A 22,048-nucleotide genomic window follows, 5' to 3' on the forward strand; every position below is an offset into this window, starting at 1 on the left:
ATTGTGAGGCAACAAGAGAAACAGGCACTCTGTAGCTCTTAAAACAGCACACCATGTAAATCAGCTGTTCTATAATTCAACGGGAACACTCCCATCGGACTTTGCTAATAAATTCAACATCTGACAAGGGGTAAAGAAAGCGAGAAAAAAAAAGGTACTTTATGTTGTGTGCATATTGTTAAAAGATGAGATAAAATAGAATAACATATTCCTCCTTTATTTATCTAACATGGGGGAGGCTCAATGCTCAGGCCAGATGATCTAGTGCAGCGATGGGCAACAGGCGGACCCCGGATCAATCCCTCCCCTAACCCCCCACCCACCCCATAAAAGTATGTATTATTATTATTTTGGAACTCAGTCAGGGCTTCAACTTACTGTTGAGAGTTAGAATTTCAAGTTACAAGTTTTATTAGTCGTATGTACGGGACACACATGGTATACATCGTCCAATGAAACGCTTACTTGCAGGTTCCTTCACAACAATGTAACAACAAACAATACAAGTTTCAAAGTAAATGGCTGTAGAATTCCCTACTCTGCTTCCTGAAGTCAACAATCAACTCCTATGTTTTGCTGACGTTGAGGGAGAGGTTGTTGTCATGACACCTGCGCCTCTACCTGTTGTTTGGGCCTATTTTTTCCAAAGTTTTGTTTTGTACATAAGTGTTAAAACCTGCTGCTTTGGACTGGATGTTTACCAACTAGCCAGCTAGCTAGCCAGCCAGTTAGGTTGCAATGGAGCCCACTTCGCCTGGAATAGTTAAACATTTCCAGCGATGTAGAAGCTGTCTTTATTACGCTCGTCTGGGACAATATTGACTATCCGGAGTTCCAATGCGGCAATTGTTTGCTTGCGGACGATTACAGGAATCAGGTGGCTATCCTTTGCAAGCAAATTTCAATTCTGCGCGAATTTATGGGGAAATGCATTCCTTGTCATCTGTCCCTATTCAAATGGTATATGCTACCTGGAACTTGCCTGCCAAGGAAGTCATCATCTGCTTCTCCTCCTCCTCCATCTTGTAGTGGAGTAGACGGAGAACAGCAAGAGGATTGTTCCAATCAGCGCTGGTCCCATGTCACAAGTTGTATAAACCGAAGGCAGCGGCACGCTGCTAAACGTACTAGAGGGTCTGCGAGAGGTCCGGAGCAGATCGACATGAATAGCTTCGCCGCCCTGGTGCCTGATCTACCTGCGCCTTCATCGGTGGAACTGCCCGTGTCTGCGACAGCTGTGCGGACTCCAACAGCTGCTTCGTCATAGAGTTCGGCTCTTTTCCCTCTCTCTGGATCTGACGGGGCTTTGCCAGCTGGTGGAGGTCTGAACCTATCGCCGTGAGCTGCGGGCGTACGTTATCTAGCTCCTCGTGGGCCCGTGAAAGGTTCCACGAATTATGTGAGGGGTAGGAATGAGCGTATTTCTCCATCCCCTTCTCGGGCCGCTGTATTGGGCCGTTCAATGGTGATACATTTCTCAGTCCCTGGAGTAAAAATTTTGTGCTATCCAGGAGAACGAGTACAGGACACCAATAAGCTGCTCCCAAACATTTTAAACCTGCATCAGGAAATTGTGTCTATCATAGTTAATGTGGGATTCAATGACATTATGAAGGGCAGCTCAGAACAGCTGAAGATGGATTTTAAAGAACTGATTGAGTCTCTGCTTGACACCAATAAACACCCCATAATATCTGGCCCTGTTAATCCCTACCATTAAGTCGCTGAGTTGTCATTATGCTTCAGCAAATGTACATTATCTCATGGGCGTTGGTGGACACAATGTAAGTAACCTAATTTATGTCCCTCTAACTGCCCTGAATGCCTCTGCTGATCCTACAGCTATTGTATGCAGTAATCATGTGCCTATGAACAAGAGTTATACTGTTAGCACTGAGGCGGTATGCCCTAGTCGGAAGTCCACTGTGTGCAGCTCACCCTGCACTAACATAAATAACATGAGCATGTCTAATTCTAAGCTTCCCAGTAAAGCAATGAAAACAATCAAGCATCCCAGAAAAGTGCTAAAAACAGCCCACGTGAATTTATGTAGCTTAAGAAACAAGGTTCATGAAATCAATCATTTGCTAGTAACAGATGACATTCATATTCTGAATATCTCTGAAACTCACTTAGAAAAATACCTTTGATGATATTGGTAGCAATACATGGTTATAACATCTACAGAAAATACAGAAATACCAATGGTGGAGGTGTTGCTATTTGTATTCAGAACCACATTCCTGTAAAGCTTTGAGAGGATCTCATGTTAAATACTGTTGAAGTAATATGGCTACAGGTTAATCTGCCTCACCTAAATATGCCATTTAGCAGACGCTTTTATCCAAAGCGACTTAGTCATGTGTGCATACATTTGTACGTATGGGTGGTCCCGGGGATCGAACCCACTACCCTGGCTTTACAAGCGCCATGCTCTACCAATTGAGCTACAGAGGACCACAAAGCCTAAAGCCCATTCTTGTGGGAAGCTGCTATAGACCACCAAGTGCTAACAGTCAGTATCTGGATAATGTGTGAAATGCTTGATAATGTATGTGATATCAACAGAGGTGTATATTTTCTGGGTGATTTAAATATCGATTGGCTTCATCAAGCTGCCCACTCAAGAAAAAGCTTCAAAACTGTAACCAGCACCTGCAACCTGGTTCAGGTTATCAGTCAACCTACCAGGGTAGTTACAACCACCACAGGAATGAAATAATCAACATGTATTGATCACATCTCTACAAAATTTGCTTTAAAGCAGTATCTAAATCCATCAGATGTAGTGATCACAATATTGTAGCCATATCTAGGAAAATCACAGTTCCAAAGACTGGCTCTAATATAGTGTATAAGAGGTCATACAATAAGTTTTGTAGTGATTCCTATGTTGTTGATGTAAATAATATTTGTTGGTCTGTGGTGTGTAATGAGGAGCAACCAGACACTGCACTTGACACATTTATGAAATTGCTTATTCCAGTTACTAATAAGCATGCACTGCACCCATTAAGAAAATTACTGTAAAAACTGTTAAATCACTGTGGACTGATGAGGAATTGAAAAATGTTATGGGAGAGGGATGAGGCAAAAGGAATGGAGAATATATGACTGGCTGCACAACTGATTGGCAAACGTACAGCAAACTGAGAAATCATGTGACTAAACTGAATAAAAATAAGAAACTATACTATGAAACAAACATAAATAATAAAGAATGATAGTAAAAAGCACCTTAAATGAAATTTTGGCCAAAAAGGCAAACTCAGCTCCATCATTCATTGAATCAGATGGCTCATTCATCATAAAACCCACTGATATTGGCAATTATTTTAATGATTTTGTTCATTGGCAAGATTAGCAAACGCTGACATCCAAGTATAACTGATCAAATTATGAAAGACAAGCATTGTAATTTTGAATTCCGTAAAGTGAGTGTGGAAGAGGAAGAAATGGTTTTCTATCAACAATGACAAGCAACCGGGGTCTGACAACTTGGATGGAAAATGACTGAGGATAATAGCGGAAGATAATGCCACGCCTATTTGTCATATCTTCAATCTAAGCCTATTAGAAAGTTTGTGCCCTCAGGCCTGGAGGGAAGCAAAAGTAATTCCACAACCCAAGAACAGTAAAGCCCCCTTTACTGGCTCAAATAGCCGACCAATCAGCCTGTTACCAACCCTTAGTAAAGGTTTGGAAATAATTGTGTTTGCCCAGATACAATGCTATTTTACTTTACGCAAATTGACTTTCAGCACGCTTATAGGGAAGGCCATTCAACAAGCACGGCACTTACACAAATGACTGAAGAATGGCTGAGAGAAATTGATGATAACAATATTGGGGGAGCTGTTTTGTTAGACTAGTGCAGCTTTAGGCATTATCAATCATAGTCTGCTGATGGAAAAACATGTGTTATGGATTTACACTGCTACATTGTGGATAAAGAGTTACCTGTCTAACAGAACACAGAGGGTGTTCTTTAATGGAAGCCTCTCCAACATAATCCAGGTAGAATATGGAATTCCCCAGGGCGGCTGTCTAGGCCCCTTACTTTTTAAAATATTTATTAATGACATGCCACTGGCTTTGAGTAAAGTCCATGTATGCGGATGACTCAACACTATACACGTCAGCTACTACAGCGAGTGAAATCACTGCAACACTTAAAGAGCTGCAGTTAGTTTCAGAATGGGTGGAAAGGAATAAGTTAGTCCTACATAAAAAAAATATATATACATTGTATTTGGTACAAATCATTCACTAAACCCTAAACCTCAACTAAATCTTGTAATAAATAATATGGAAATTGAGCAAGTTGAGGTGACTAAACTGCTTGGAGTACCCTGGATTGTAAACTGTCATGGTCACAATATGTTGATACAACAGTAGCTAAGATGGGGAGAAGTCTGTCCATAATAAAGCGCTGCTTGGCCTTTTTAACAACACTATCAACAAGGCAGGTCCTACAGGCCCTAGTTTTGTCACACCTGGACCACTGTTCAGTAGTGTGGTCAGGTGCCACAAAGAGCACTTCATGACAAAAGTGAGAGCGACGGGGACGATAGTCATTTTGGCATGTCACCTTGTTTTTTCGGGCACTGGGACAATGGCGGTCTCCTTACAGCAGGTGGGGACTACAGACTGGGATGGGGACAAGATGAAGATGTCTGAGAAGACACCCGCCATCTGGTTAGCACCCACTCAGAGGACGCGGCCAGGGATGCCATCTGGGCCGGCGGCTTTGTGATTATTCCCGCTTTTGAGAGTTTTACTCATGTCACCCTCTGTGCGAAAGCACCTGGTGGTCCGGAGAAGCGAGAGTCTTCCTGGATGGCTTGGTATTGTCTGCCTTGAAGGAAGCATAGAATGTGTTAAGCACGTCTGGCAGGGAGGCGTCGGTGGGCAACGCACAGCTGGATTTGACTTTGTCTGTATTGTATTTTAGCATCCCTAATGGATTTGTGGAGCTCGTACCTGCTTGCCTTGAATGAGTCGCGCACCACCGTGTCATCTAGGTTTGTTCTGCTGACATTGAATGCTGCAGTACGGGCTTTCAGCATTGTACGGATATCTACGTTCATCCAGGGTTTTTGGTTGGGGTATGTCCGGATTGTTATTGTGGGTACAACATCAACACTTTTCCTAATGAGGCCTGTGACTGACGATGTATATTCCCCAATGTTGATGGATGAGTCCTGGGTGAATCTTTGAACATGTTCCAATCAGTATTCTCAAAACAATCCTGCAGCATCGAGTCTGCCTCCTCTGTCCAGCACCTCAATATTCTCTGTGTTGGTGGCTCTCTTGAGTTGCTGCTTGTAGGCGGGGAGTAGGAAGAGAGAGACGCAATCTGATCGGCTTTGTACACGTCACTGAAACCCTTTACTCAGTACTTTGTTGAAGCACCTTTGGCAGCAATTACAGCCAAGTCTTCTTGGGTATGACGCTACAAGCTTGGCACACCTGTATTTGGGGAGTTTCTCCCATTCTTCTCTCTGTCAGGTTCGATGGGGAGCGCCGCTGCACAGCGATTTTCAGGTCTCTCCAGAGATGTTCGATCAGGTTCAAGTCCGGGCTCTGGCTGGGCCACTCAAGGACATTCAGAAACTTGTCCTGAAGCCACTCCTGCGTTGTCTTGGCTGTGTGCTTTGGGTGTTTGTCCTATTGGAAGGTGAACCTTCACCCCAGTCTGACGTCCTGAATGCTCTGGAGCAGCTTTTCATCAAGGATCTCTCTGTACTTTGCTCCGTTCATCTTTGCCTCGATCCTGACTAGTCTCCGAGTCCCTGCCGCTGAAAAACATCCCCACAGCATGATGCTGCCACCACCATGCTTCACCGTAGGGATGGTGCCAGGTTTCCTCCAGAAGTTACGCTTGGCATTCAGGCCAAAGAGTTCAATCTTGGTTTCATCAGACCAGAGAATCTTGTTTCTCATGGTCTGAGAGTCCTTTAGGTTCCTTTTGGCAAACTCCAAGCGGGCTGTCATGTGCCTTTTACTGAGGAGTCGCTTCTGTCTCTCTACCATAAAGGCCTGATTGGTGGAGTGCTGCAGAGATGGTTGTCTTTCTGGAAGGTTCTCCCATCTCCACAGAGGAACTCTGGAGCTCTGTCAGAGTGACCATCGGGTTCTTGGTCACCTCCCTGACCAAGGCCCTTCTCCCCCGATTTATCAGTTTGGCTGGGCGGCCAGCTCTAGGAAGAGTCTTGGGGGTCCCAAACTTCTTCCATTTAAAAGTGATGGAGGCCACTGTGTTCTTGGGGACCGTCAATACTGCAGAAATGTTTTGGTACCCTTCCCCAGATCTGTTCCTCGACACAATCCTGTCTCGGAGCTCTAGGACAATTCCTTCGACCTCATTGCTTGGTTTTTGCTCTGACATGCACTGTCAACTGTGGGACCTCACACACAACACAAAACACACACACAGGTGTGTGCCTTTCCAAATCATGTCCAATCAATTGAATTTACCACAGGTGGACTCCAATCAAGTTGTAGAAACATCAAGGGTGATCAATGGAAACAGGATGCACCTGAGCTCAATTTCGAGTCTCATAGCAATGGGTCTGAATACTTACATAAGTAAGGTATTTCAGTTTATTTTTTAACCATTAGCAAAGATTTATAAAAATCTGTTTTTGCTTTGTTATTATGGGGTATTGTGTGTAGATTGATGAGGGGAACATTTATTTAATAAATTTTAAAATAAGGCTGTAACGTAACAATGTTGAAAAAGTCAAGGGGTCTGAATACTTTCTGAATGTGTGGTTATGGATGTGGGTATGCAGACCCGCAAGTCACTGCAGCCCCTCATGAGTTTAGATTTTTTTGTGGCCCCAACCCCCATCGAAGTTGCCCATACCTGATCTGGAAGCAATTTGAGGGATGATCCGTGTACATAGTATTGTGGTGAGGTTCTGAGTGGGTAACAGCGTGGATGTCCAGTGAAAACGGGTTAAAACAATCGATTTGGTCGACAAATGAAGAGGGCAAATGAAACGATCAACACCTGCACCCCTCTCGGAGCCCTGGCTTTATCCCTGCGTCCATAACAACAGATGTGGATGACTGACCCCCACCTCCAACCCACCGCAACCTGTAGCCCCCCCCCCACAGCCCATTCAGGCCCGCACGGCCCAACAGGAAACTGCTTGAGACAGAATCAGGGAAGAAAACCCAGGGTGGGGGATTTGGCTATTTAACACAAAGGAGACTGGAATGCAAGGAGTTAATCCGTTAGGGGTCTCTTCTGCAAACAAAGGACAGGCCTCCAGACAAAGGTTGAGGGAGGGGGAGCAGAGGGGGAGGGGTTGGCTTTCCTTTACCATCTGGACCCTTTGTTTGGGGGAGGTGGTTGGTGAAAGGGGAGGGGTCCTGGTGAAGGGGGAGGGGTCCAGTGAGCCTCCCCATCCAGTGCTGCAGCCCCAGACAGACAACCCAGCTAGCACATAATGTTCTGAGAACCATATGTTTCTTAGAACGTGGTTGTCCTATGGTTATTTTGCATACAACCTTCCCACAACTTTCTGGGAATGGTGCAGGATAATTGCTTGCCTTTGGAACATTCTCAGCACATTTAAGGCACTTGACAAAAATACATGATTTTCTTGGTATTTCATTACTTTTACAGAACGTTTGCTAAAAGTTAAAACAAGGTTACATTTAATTTAAATGTTGGTAATGTTCTAGGAACGTTCTACAACTCATTTGACATTGGTAATGTTCTCAAATAGTTCAGAGAACGTTAAGAAACAATGTGGCCCCCCGTGGGAATCGAACCCACAACCCTGGCGTTGCAAACGCCATTCTCTACCAACTGAGCTACATCCCTGCCGGCCATTCCCTCCCCTATCCTGGATGACGCTGGGCCAATTGTGCGCCGCCCCATGGGTCTCCCGGTCGCGGCCGGCTACGACCGAGCCTGGATTCGAACCAGGATCTCTAGTGGCTTAGACCACTGCGCCACTCACTTCTGTGGGAATTTCAGTACTTCAGCATAACATTTCCTACAGGTTTCCTCGTGGTTCTATTTAAAGTCATGGTCAAATTGTTCAGAGGATGTTATGAAAACGTTCCATAAAAATCACAATGAAACTTTTGTAACGTATAAATATACACTGAACAAAAAAAAATTATGCAACATAAAACAATTTCAAAGATTTTACTGAGTTCAAGTTCCTATAAGGAAATCAGTCAATTGAAATAAATAAATTAGGCCCTAATCTATAAATTTCACATTACTGAGAATACAGATATGAATCTGTTGGTCATAGATACCTTAAAAAATAGGTAGGGGCGTGGATCAGAAAACCAGTCAGTATCTGGTGTGACCACAATTTTCCTCATGCAGCGCAACACATCGCAATAAATTCTCTTATGGTGGAGAATTTAACATTAAATGATCTGGCAACAGCTCTGGTGGACATTCCTGCAGTCAGAATTCCAATTACACACTCCCTCAAAACTTGAGACATCTGTGGCATTGTGTTGTGTGACAAAACTACACATTTTAGAGTGGCCTTTTATTGACCCTTGCACAAGGTGCACCTGGGTAATGATCATGTTCTTTAATCAGCTTCTTGATATGCCACACCTGTCAGGTGGATGGATTATCTTGGCAAAGGAAAAATGCTCACTAAAAGGGATGTAAACAAATTTGTGCACAACATTTGAGAGAAATACGCTTTTCATGCGTATGGACGATTTCTAGGATATTTAATTTCAGCTCTTGTTAACTGAACGTTTTTAAACAGTCAGAAAGTGTATGGCTTCGTTACCACAACCAATGTGAAACCCAAAAACATATGTTCCCACATCTTCCAAGGAACCAAATTTGCTAGCTGGGAACCCTCCACTGGGTCACCCCACACTGGGGCCCTGCTCAGCTAATAACCTGCCTACTCTCCAACCACTCACACACACACAGGGCTCCCTCAAACCATGTCTCAGCACATCAACAAACCTTGAGACTTTACAACTTCTCTCGAGGGTTAGGCAACATCAAAGTAAACTGTCTAAAAACGGTATGTTTGTGTATGTCAATCTGTCTGAAATCTGTCAGACGGAGGGAGCACAGGCTCTCTTAAGGGCCATTATGAGCTGTGTAAACACGATTCACAATTAAAGCATGTTGGCGATTCAGGGAGAAGAATGCAGCTGAAAGAACCCTGTTCAGAGATTGAGGGTAGAGGGGCTTTTCAGGATGAGCAGCGCAGGACAAACAAAGGCTGACTGTGAACTCACTCCCTCTCTCTCTTTCCTTCGATCTCTCTCAGTCTCTCCATCTCTCCCTCTGTCAACTGGAGGGGAACCCAGGCATGTGCGTTTCCTTCTCATCCAGTGAGACAGAGTGAAATACGTGTCAGCCTGTCAGTCCAGAGGCAGACTGCTTCCAGATAGCAAATACACTGAAGTCTTTTTTCTGGCATTAATACGTCTGACAGGTCCGCTAAAACAAATACAGCACAAGCTGGTTCTACGAATATCATGGATAGAGACCATAATGGCTATTTACAGTATAACAGGTACAAATATGTAGTAAGCATAACTTCACTTTTAAAGTAATACTGACTATGCTCCAATTTGAGGTAAAGGGAATTTATTTGAATTGGGTTCCATTTTATTATCAGGACAAGTTAAGTTCATCATCCAGTGAAGAGAGTACAGTGCATACACACACACACACACACACACACACACACACACACACACACACACACAGCACTGACATCAGAAGACTTTGCACTTAGCGTTGCTCAGAAATGACCTCCTCACTCCTACACATTCTTTCATGTCATCATGTGTGCTTTCAAGTCGTGAATGAATTGCAGCTGAGAGTGTGTGTTTACAGTGTGTGGTGTTAAATAGGCATCTTTGTAAATCGCTCTGGATTAGAACGTCTGCTAAATGACTCAAGTGTAAATGTACATAGACAGTGCACGTACCACCACCATGAGTGTAGGAATCCAGGGGGCTCCCCCAGTGTAATATTTTTCTCCCATCGGATCTGGAAGAGAGGAGGAAGAGATAGAGTGGAGAGAGAGAGAGACAAAGAGTGAGAGAGAGTTAGACTCCACCGCATTTGCATCCATATTGCATACACACCACGTCTCACTCCACTTCTCCCTTCAGACAGACATGCAGTGAGAATGGAGTGCAGAGAGTGTGGATCTGACACTAAAAACCATCTTAGGAGCAGCTCCTCACGCTTCATACACCTACTCCCCATATCTGGCCACCGAGATAACATCAACCCAGAGATAGCTAGCTACCACACTCAGCCCTAGCTGCTAACTCCTACTATCACTGTCTGTGGCCGCTGTGTGAGCTTCAGTATATTGCAGGTACTGTACGTAACCTCCCTTGCGTGCCAAGGTTTTTCCGCTTCTCATCTTATAAGTAGGACCCAGGGTTTTTCTGACTTTGTGACTTGACCAGGTTAATGAAGTTAATGAAACTTGGGCCAAGTGAGCCTTGAAACGAGGCATGTAATCGAGGCTACCTGCAATGCACTGTAGTTGGAAGGCATATGGCTTGTGATCTCCACTATATTGTAGGTGGATCCTCTCCTATAAACCCCACGGCTGGTGGAGTTGTGTGTGGGCCAGTAGAGGCTGTTTAAGAGGTGTTCTGCTGTGCAGGTGAGCGGGCTGTGGGGACTGACTGTGTTCCCGGGGGACAGGGCTGTGTGCAGGGGGCGGACGGGGGGTTAATTGAGAGGCAGAGGCAGTAGGAGAGGCCAGGCGATAGCTCTCATTAGGTGCACTGAGCAGGTGTGTTTTGCTTCAGCATACCTGTGGGGACTGAATTTCCTTATCTGCTCAGGGAGGGAGGCAGGAGAGGAGGAGGGCTGGAATGGGATGAACATGCTTTGGAGAGGTCCTGAGACTGACAGGCCTATATTAATGTAGTAATTGAATTGGAGTGATGTGGCTGACTGTAGAACTGTTGGGAGTAATGTTAACAGGATGGGTTATAAAAGCATTTTATTTTGAATAGTGTACTTACTCTTCAATCATAGCCTATGAAGGGCAAGCAGAGAGTACCAGAAAACCAGGAAATAATGGTTTGAAAACATCACTGATCAGCATCTCTGCATTATACTGTGTATGAGATTTCATACATTCAAGACAACTACAGTACAAGCAAATTACCTCGACCCTGGCCTCCGCACGCACGCCTCATGGACATGGACTGTGTGAGGAGCGGCGTCTCCCTCCCATTGCCTGTGACCCATAACTTAACCCCTATCCAGCAGCACACCATTAACACTCCATCTCAGGGAGGAGATTCACCCAGGAGGGTTCTGCTATCAGCAAGCCTCACTTCAGCCCTGCTACTTAAAGTGGAACTGACAGCATTCTAGCAACATTAAAATCTGTTCATATACACCCCCAGGAACACATTTTTAGTTTACATTTTTTTGACACGCGAGCACTTAGATATGGTCATTTTCATAAATTCGTATAATGTTTGGGAATGACGTTTACTAATGCATTTGTGAAAATTCTATAGCAATATATATTGGGAAAGTGGCCGTGCGTTTGGACAATTATTAGACACTGCAGGAAATAAAACCGAATAAAAACATCTGTCTCGTCAGGACCGGAGTCTACGCAAACCGGTGCTCCATAGCCAATCAGAGGTTCAGTAGGCCTACTGTATATGCAAACAAGCCATTTGCCACAAGGGCCTGCCATCACTCACTTTGAACTGGACTGTGTGTTTATAGGCAGTTGCAACAGCGCGACTTTAGATCATTAGAACGCATTTAGCAAAAGCCACAAAATAAACTTGAATGGATTTCTGCAAACATGTAGCTAAGTACCACAGGAGTCCTCTTTCATTTGAGACCTTTACAATCCTATTGATCAAACAACCATAAGAAGGTAGGCTATATTTCGCTATATACACATCAACAAAAACAAGATCAACAACTAATGCTAGCCAGAGCAAGTGGAGCTAAAATCTAATGAAGAAACATTAGATAAACCCTCTCAAACTTTTTCAGGTATACTGAACAAAAATATAAATGTGACATGCAACAATTTCAACGATTTTACTGAGTTACAGTTCATTTAAGGAAATCAGTCAATTGAAATAAATTCATTAGGCCCTAATTTATGGATTTCTCATGACTGGGCAGGGGGCAGCCATGGGTGGGCCTGGGAGGGCATAGGCCCACCCACTGGGGAGCCAGGCCCAGCCAATCAAAATTAGTTGAAATTGGAGTAGATAGCTAGCCAGAGTGAAATTGCGAACGCAAGAGATATGCTAACTGGATAACAGTCGTTCAGCATAGCTAGCTAACTAGCTAGCTAGCAAAGAGATTCACATTTCTTGCTAGCTAACAAATGACACGTGCATCTCTAGATGTGTAGCCACCGACAAACAATACGGGGGGAAAGTCAGTCACTCACCCACTCCTCCAATGACATGATGTCCTTCTAGCAGCTAGCTATCTAGCTAACATTTTTTAGCTTGCTACATAAATAGATACAGTAGCATATTAGCCACGTTATGATGGACTTGTGATCATTGCCCTTGCTAGTTTGATTGTATTGACATTCCCAGCCTTAATTACAGTCAAAAATATTGAGTAATTGAAACTGCAAACAATATACCAGGCCAGCTGTGATTTACAACCTGATAGCAATATATTTTGGGGCTACCAAAATCATGCATTGAACTGCATCAATATACTCTGTCAACAATGCTTTAGTGTACGTCATGGAACGTTGAGTCAAATAGAACGTATTTTTAAAACCTCTTATGAAGTTGGTTTTGTAGCATAATAATATAATATGCCATTTAGCAGACGCTTTTATCCAAAGCGACTTACAGTCATGCGTGCATATTATTATTATTTTTGTGTATGGGTGGTCCCGGGGATCGAACCCACTACCTTGGCGTTACAAGCGCCGTGCTCTACCAGCTGAGCTACAGAGGACAGCATAAACTGGGAATGTGATATCTGACTGATATTATTGTATTTTTGTTTCATATCTGCAATGTAGTTAAAATCCTGTCAGTTCCACATTCAACTGCAACCAAAAACCCAGTGCAGTCAAAAACTTCATTTTCCTGTGGTTTACACACATACACGGAAAGTATTCAGACCACGACTTTTTCCACTTTGTTACGTTTCAAGTCTCATAGCAAAAGGTCTGAATACTTATGCAAATAAGGTACTTGGTTTTTTTCTTTAAAAAACTTTCGCTTTGTCATTATGGGGTATTGTGTGTAGATTGATGAGAAAAATAGAATAAGGCTGTAACGACGGGCTTCCCGAGTGGCGCAGCGGTCTAAGGCACTGCATCGCAGTGCTTGAGGCGTCACTACAGCACCAGGTTCGATCCCAGGCTGTGTCACAGCCGGCCGTGACCGGGAGACCCATAAGGCAGCGCACAATTGGGCCAGCGTCGTCTGGGTTAGGGGAGGGTTTGGCCGGCCGGGATTTCCTTGTCCCATCGCGCTCTAGCGACTCCTTGTGGCGGGCCGGGCGCCTGCAAGCTGACTTCGGACACCCCCCACCTCTTGACTTATTCCACATTTTGTTACATTACAGCCTTATTCTAAAATTGATTACATTCTGGGTTTTTTCCCCCCCTCATCAATCTACACAAAATACCCCATAATGACAAAAGGAAAAACAGGTTTTTGGAAATTGCAAGAGTGGCTTCACATTTACATAAGTACTCAGACCCTTTACTCAGTACTTTGTTGAAGCACCTTCTTGGGTATGATGCTACAAGCTTGGCACACCTGTATTTGGGGAGTTTCTCCCATTCTTCTCTGCAGATCCTCTTAAGCTCTGTCAGGTTGGATGGGGAGCGACGCTGCACAGCTATTGTCAGGTCTCTCCAGAGATGTTCGATTGGGTTCAAGTCCATGCTCAGGCTCGGCCACTCAAGGACATTCAGAGACTTGTCCCGAAGCCACTCTTACATTGTCTTGGCTGTGTGCCTAGGGACGTTGTTCTGTTGGAAGGTGAACCTTCACCCCAGTCAGGTCCTGAGTGCTTTGGAGCAGGTTTTCATCAAGGATCAATCTGTACTTTGCTCCGTTCATCTTTGCCTTGATCCTGACTAGTCCCCCAGTTCCTGCCGCTGAAAAACATCACCACAGCATGATGCTGCCACCACCATGCTTCAACGTAGGGATGGTGCCAGGGTTTCTCCAGACGTGACACTTGGCATTCAGGCCAAAGAGTTCAATCTTGGTTTCATCAGACCAGAGAATCTTGTTTCTCATGGTCAGAGTCCTTTAGGTGCCTTTTGGTAAATTCCAAGTGGGCTGTCATGTGCCTTTTACTGAGGAGTGGCTTCCGCCTGGCCACTCCACCATAAAGGCCTGATTGGTGGAGTGCTGCAGAGATGGTTGTCCTTCTGGAAGGTTCTCCCATCTCCACAGAGGAACTCTGGAGCTCTGTCAGTGACCATTGGGTTCTTGGTCACCTCCCTGACCAAGACCCTTCTCCCCCAATTGCTCAGTTTGGCCGGGCGGCCAGCTCTAGGAAGAGTCTTGGAGGTTCCAAGCGTCTTCCATTTCAAGTATGATGGAGGCCATTGTGTTCTTGGGGACCTTCAATGCTGTAGACATTTTTTGGTATCCTTCCCCAGATCTGTGCCTTGACACAATCCTGTCTCGGAGCTCTACGGACAATTCCTTCGACCTCATGGCTTGGTTTTTGCTCTGACATGCACTGTCAACTGCGACATACACTGTCAAGTGTGTGCCCTTCCAAATAATGTCCAATCAAGTTGTAGAAACGTCTCAAGGATGATAAATGGAAACAGGATGCACCTGAGCTCAATTTTGAGTCTCATAGCAAAGGATCTGAATACTTAACTAAATTTGCCCAAATTTCAAAAACCCTGGGGTATATAGTGTGTCGATTGGTGAGGATTCCATGTATTATGAGATGAAATACATTTTACATACGCACAAAAAGCTTATTTCTCTCAGATTTTGTACACACATTTGTTAACATCCCTGTTAGTAGGCATTTATCCTTTGCCAAGATAATCCATCCACCTGACAGGTGTGGCATATCAAGAAGCTGATTAAACAGCATGATCATTACACAGACGCACCTTGTGCTGGTGACAATAAAAGGGCACTCTAAAATGTGAAGTCGTCACACACACACAACAATTTCACAGGTGTCTCAAGTTGAGGGAGCGTGAAATTGGCATGCTGACTGCAGGAATGTCCACCAGAGCTGTTGCCAGAGAATTCAATGTTCATTTCTCTACCATAAGCCACCGTCGTTTTAGAGAATTTGCCAGTACGTCCAACCAGCCTCACAACCGCAGACCACGTGTAACCATGCCAGCCCAGAACCTTCACATCCGGCTTCTTCACCTGCGGGATCATCTGAGACCAGCCACCCAGACAGCTCATGAAACTGTGGGTTTGCACAACCAAATAATTTCTGCACACAGTCAGAAACCGTCTCAGGGAAGCTCATCTGCGTGCTCGTCGTCCTCATAAGGGTCTTGACCTGACTGCAGTTCAGCATCGTAACTGACTTCAGTGGGCAAATTCTCACCTTCGATGGCCACTGGAACACTGGAGAAGTGTGCTCTTCACGGATGAATCCCAGTTTCAACTGTACCGGGCAGACGGGCGAGCAGTTTGCAGATGTCAACGTTGTGGACAGAGACCCCCATGGTGGTGGTGGGGTTATGGTATGGACAGGCATAAGTAAAAATGCATAAGCTATGGCCAACAAACACTATTGCATTTTATCGATGGCAATTTGACTGCACAGAGATACCGTGCCGAGATCCTGAGGCCCATTGATTGCCATTCATCTGCTGCCATCACCTCATGTTTCAGCATGATAATGCATGGCCCCATATCGCAAGGATCTGTACACAATTCCTGGAAGCTGAAAATGTCCCAGTTCTTCCATGGCCTGCATACTCAAACATGTCACCCATTGAGCATGTTTGGGATGCTCTGGATCGACATGTATGACAGCGTGTTCCAGTTCCGCCAATATCCAGCAACTTTGCACAGGCCACAATCAACAGCCTGATCAACTTTATACGAAGGACATGTCTCGCGCTGCATGAGGCAAATGGTGGCCACACTATATACCGACTGGTTTTCTGATTCACGCCCCTACCTTTTTATAAAAGGTATCTGTGACCAACAGATGCATAGCTGTATTCCCAGTCATGTGATATCAATACATTAGGGCCTAATGAATTTATTTCAATTGACGGATTTCCTTTTATGAACTGTAACTCAGTAAAATCTTTGACATTGTTGCATGTTGCGTTCATATTTTTGTTCAGTGTAGTTAATAGACCAATAAGAAAGCGTTCCAAACCTCTGCCAACAACAGCTAGTTTTCCCCTCCCCACTCAAACATTACATTTACATTTTAGTAATTTAACAGACGCTCTTATCCAGAGCGACTTACAGTTAGTGAGTGCATACATCATTTTTTATACTGGCCCCCCGTGGGAATCGAACCCACAACCCTGGCGTTGCAAACGCCATGCTCTACCAACTGAGCTACATCCCTGCCGGCCATTCCCTCCCCTATCCTGGATGACGCTGGGCCAATTGTGCGCCGCCCCATGGGTCTCCCGGTCGCGGCCGGCTACGACAGAGCCTGGATTCGAGCCAGGATCTCTAGTGGCACAGCTAGCACTGCGATGCAGTGCCTTAGACCACTGCGCCACTCCCAGACAGTCCTAGAAAAATTCTCGCTTCACTCCCAGACAGTGGTAGAATAATTATTGCTTGAGAAATTGGTCTTTGCTAAGAAGCTATTTTTGACATTCAAAAATAAAAAAAATTAAAAAATTCACTGTCAGGTACTTAAATGTTACCCAGAAATGATTTGATATTGAGATAAAAACAGCTGCATTGGACCTATAATCTCTCTGAGCTGGTCCCAGATCTGTACTTAATATTTTAGTTCACTTCTGTGCCTTGTTGGCACTTAGTCAAACCCTGCTGCCTGCACTGAAAGGTTTAGGGCAGAGGGAGGCAAAAGCGTTTGGGCAGGTTAGGCGTTTGATTTCTCAGCATTGTGATAGCATTGCAAACACACATAACACCTTGGTATCCACCCTTTTATAATATGACAATTTACCTGAGAGTGACAGATTATTTCAGGCCCATTGAAGGCTGCTCTCTTATAACAGGTCAGTTATGTTTCTATAAGACTTCCACATAAATGGACGGGAACATATGGAATTTATGATTAATTGTGAAAGATTACGAGCAACAATTTAAGTTTAAAAGGTTTTACTCACCAATGTAATAAAACAGTGTGGGTCAAAGACTTTGTAACTTAGTTGTAGTCACGATCTGGTTACCTATAAGTACAAACAGTTATGTTTGAGTAATTACAACAGTTATGTTTGAGTAATTACATATTTATTAACTTATTTCCGGATATTTTCTAAACTACCCACAATGCACTATTTGTCAACGTCATATGGAGGATCTACTCTGTGCTACAGAGTTTGTATGCTAGCTTGGTAGCTATTAACCATTAGCCATGCTAGCATGTAATTACATTCCAGACCAAGTGTTGGCGGTGGTGAGTTACAATCCACCAATCACAAGGAAGTGTGATGTAAACAAGGTGCAGATGGGGCATGTGCAGCCATGCAGCATGCTCTTCACGGACTTTGTGGCTGTGTTATCTAGTGGGAATGCGTTAGCACGGCAGGCTCTGGTACCTTCTTGCCGTGGGTTCAAAACGAAAGACAAAATCATACCTGCTTGCTCTAAATGTGTAGCGCATTTGCTGACGGACATCTCGAATCTATCCATTTTAGATTTCGCTGACTCCCCCCTCCCCCTCACTTTGGTAGCACACTCAGCATGCACTCTTAAAGGTTTTACAATCGGATGGGCCCCAGCCATCAATATCTCTTTGCTTTCAATCTGCGGTCATGTTTTGGTTGTGTTCGAGCTCTCCCGTAGTTGGGCTCTAGCTTGCCGATCATAACTGTGGTGGTTGGCTAGGCTGGCTAGGCTACTAGCTAGTTGGCTAAATAGCTAACTGCATATAGCTAATATTCTTTCATAACTGCTTAGATGGTGTTATGTAGTTTCAAAACTTTGGTTTACTTTTAATGTAGCTGTAAGCTAGGTGTTGATAGCAAATGGCTGACTCATGCACTGCTAACATAATGTAGGCAGGCTGGTAGGGCTAATGTTAGCGGGCCAGTTGGCTAGCAACTTTGCAAGTTGATTTGTAACAATACATTTATTAGGTATTTGCATGTAAGTTGGCTGAACATTTAATTGAAACTAGGAATCATTGCAAACAATTTGTTATACATTTGTTATACATCATTGCAAACAAGTTATACATTTAAAGTTATTTATGTTGGAGTTTACATTATAGAATATAGGCTGGCTTGCCGGGTCCTACATATTACATCACACCCGACATGACTTTGTCATTCTGATCGGTTTTATGTAATAACTCGAAAAATAGAAAAAGTGAGGTAACTTTGCATTGGGACTTTTGATGTGGATACCAATGCAAATCCATATGTTACATGTTGTTATGTTTATGCTACCTACCCTTTTTAGGCTCGAGGGGGAATTAATAAATAAATAATATATATATAGCATACTGTGTATAATGTTGTGCCAGTTATTCCAGGTCTTTAGAGTATCTCAAAGAAAATGAGGCCGTTTTAGAACACCGTCGTCTAACGTTCCTCCTCCTGTGTGGTTGATAAGGGAAACCCAGCTGAGGCAAAAAATGTTCTGTCTGTATCTTTCCAAATATATCATGTAAGCCTGGGACATGCTCCATTCATGTACAGTGAGGGAAAAAAGTATTTGATCCCCTGCTGATTTTATACGTTTGCCCACTGACAAAGACATGATCAGTCTATAATTTTTATGGTAGGTTTATTTGAACAGTGAGAGAGAATAACAACAACAAAATCCAGAAAAACGCATGTCAAAAATTTTATAAATTGATTTGCATTTTTATGAGGGAAATAAGTATTTGACCCCTCTGCAAAACATGACTTTGTACTTGGTGGCAAAACCCTTGTTGGCAATCACAGAGGTCAGACGTTTCTTGTAGTTGGCCACCAGGTTTGCACACATCTCAGGAGGGATTTTGTCCCACTCCTCTTTGCAGATCTTCTCCAAGTCATTAAGGTTTCGAGCCTGACGTTTGGCAACTCGAATGTTCAGCTCCCTCCACAGATTTTCTATGGGATTAAGGTCTGGAGACTGGCTAGGCCACTACAGGACCTTAATGTGCTATTTCTTGAGCCACTCCTTTGTTGCCTTTGGCCGTGTGTTTTGGGTCATTGTCATGCTGGAATACCCATCCACGACCTATTTTTCAATGCCCTGGCTGAGGGAAGGGGGTTCTCACCCAAGATTTGACGGTACATGGCCCCGTCCATCGTCCCTTTGATGCGGTGAAGTTGTCCTGTCCCCTTAGCAGAAAAACACCCCCAAAGCATAATGTTTCCACCTCCATGTTTGACGGTGGGGATGGTGTTCTTGGGGTCATACGCAGAATTCCTCCTCTTCCAAACACGGCGAGTTGAGTTGATGCCAAAGAGCTCGATTTTGGTCTCATCTGACCACAACACTTTCACCAAGTTCTCCTCTGAATCATTCAGATGTTCATTGGCAAACTTCAGATGGGCCTGTATATGTGCTTTCTTGAGCAGGAGGACCTTGCGGGCGCTGCAGGATTTCAGTCCTTCACGGCGTAGTGTGTTACCAATCGTTTTCTTGGTGACTATGGTCCCAGCTGCCTTGAGATCATTGACAAGATCCTCCCGTGTAGTTCTGGGCTGATTCCTCACCGTTCTCATGATCATTGCAACTCCACGAGGTGAGATCTTGCATGGAGCCCCAGGCCGAGGGAGATTGACAGTTATTTTGTGTTTCTTCCATTTGCGAATAATCGCACCAACTGTTGTCACCTTCTCACCAATCTGCTTGGCGATGGTCTTGTAGCCCATTCCAGCCTTGTGTAGGTCTACAATCTTGTCCCTGACATCCTTGGAGAGCTCTTTGGTCTTGGCCATGGTGGAGAGTTTGGAATCTGATTGATTGATTGATTGCTTCTGTGGACAGATTTATTTTATACAGGTAACAAACTGAGATTAGGAGCACTCCCTTTAAGAGTATGCTCCTAATCTCAGCTCGTTACCTGTTTAAACACCTGGGAGCCAGAAATCTTTCTGATTGAGAGGGGGTCAAATACTTATATCCCTCATTAAAATGCAAATAAATTTATAACATTTTTGACATGCGTTTTTTCTGGATTTTGTTGTTGTTATTCTGTCTCTCACTGTTCAAATAAACCTACCATTAAAATTATAGACTGATCCTTTCTTTGTCAGTGGGCAAATGTACAAAATCAGCAGGGGATCAAATACTATTTTTTCCCCCTCACTGTACTTCAAAGCATGTTTGAACACAATGACACATAGGTACAGTCATGAACAGTGGTGGAACATCAATGCTGTAATACATGATAACAGCTGAACAGATTATAATACAGGGAGGAGAAATGTGGAAATGTGAGCTGGGTGAATCACACCACTGAAATAGTTATGTGCTTGAACACAGGCCAGAGTGTTTTATATGAAATAAATGAGAAAAACACAACATTTTACATTTTAGTCATTTAGCAGACGCTCTTATCCAGAGCGACATACAGTTAGTGAGTACATACATTTTCATACTGGCCCCCCGTGGGAATCGAACCCACAACCCTGGCGTTGCAAACGCCATGCTCTACCAACTGAGCTACACGGGACTACAACCTTTCATTGCACATGAAAGGGATCACTTTAGCAGGTCCGTGGGTTAAGAACACTATTATTAACCAAGTGTACCCATTAACCCATCTAACTGCACATATTTAATCTGACTAACATGGGAGTGTTTAAATTGCCTGACGACTCACTGAATTCTTCCGCTGCTCTATGATCGCATACTTCAGTCGAAGACTCATCATTGAAGTCGTTTGTGGTGATGTCAAAATGAGGGGTGTTGTACAAAACAAAGTCATCAGCAATTGGATCATTTCTAACCAATCAGAGTATCAAAGCCAATGACACATTTTCAAAACGCTGCTTTACCCACGTGTGTTCTGGTTCTGGCCCAACCCATCGGTGTCTGGGACCAATCAGAACAGTTAGAATGTGTTTGCATTCTAGAAATCGTCAAGAAGGTACTCAGATCCAGACTCATTGTGGAGAAGAACATCTGTGGGCATGGCTTGGCATTTGGCCGGAACAAGTAGTTTGGGTAGCCAAGCAAGTGTTTAAGAACAGTTATGAACCAAATGAGCAGAGAGGCATCAACGCCACTCTAGAGGTGTAGAGCTCTCACTGCTGGCTAAATTAATGGTAAAGAATATAGAAGCTAAATAGACTAGTATGAGCATCCAGGGTATCACTGATTAAGGATACTGGAGTTTAACCTAACTGCTAAAAGTTTCAGAGGCACATAGAGTGGTATAAGTAGGGACATGAATTTGTCCTGACCAAGTAACCTGGGAAGGAAAAACTCATGGCCCTACTTATGGCTTCCTGCAGAGGTGAAGTGGTCAGGAATACTCCTGTCCCTAGGGAAAGAGAACAGCGGACACATAATAGAAATATAAAGTTTGTCTTTAACATGAATAATATAGTCCACAGTGATTTGCGTGCCAGTAAAGTTCTTCCACAGCTATAATGGTACAATATTAAATGAGCTGCTTAAGGCGTGGAGGTGTTATAGAGGGGAAGGCCTGAATACTAGGCCATTATGAGGAAGGATGTCCATTAATAAGGAAGATGATGCAACACATTAGAAGGGCTTTACCTCACTGACAGTTTAGGGGCTATCAGACTAATAGGGGCAGGGCGTTGCCTAGGTGTTGTTATGGAACGCAACTAGAACGGCTGCCATTTTGTATTGTCCTTATAGAAATCTTAAGACTAATACTGCTGTTATTCATCAGCTTATAGCTTAGTCTTGGCCCATTACATTTAAATCACTGTATACAACATTTTGGGATTCA

At 43.9% G+C, this 22,048-nt stretch overlaps 1 protein-coding gene across 1 annotated transcript in view; it reads right to left on the reverse strand.

Annotated features, from left to right (window-relative positions):
* LOC311149106 (single-stranded DNA-binding protein 3-like) overlaps positions 1-22,048 on the reverse strand; it is a gene marked incomplete at its 3' end in the record, with an annotated part of 49,413 nt that overhangs the window by 8,255 nt on the left and 19,110 nt on the right. The window contains exon 3 of the mRNA XM_084186214.1: positions 9,954-10,015. Coding sequence (XP_084042340.1) covers positions 9,954-10,015 — 62 coding nt within the window. The remainder of the gene's footprint in view (positions 1-9,953; positions 10,016-22,048) is intronic.

Source organism: Coregonus lavaretus (genome assembly GCF_964263955.1).
Source record: "Coregonus lavaretus genome assembly, chromosome: 21".
Classification (NCBI taxonomy): domain Eukaryota; kingdom Metazoa; phylum Chordata; class Actinopteri; order Salmoniformes; family Salmonidae; genus Coregonus; species Coregonus lavaretus.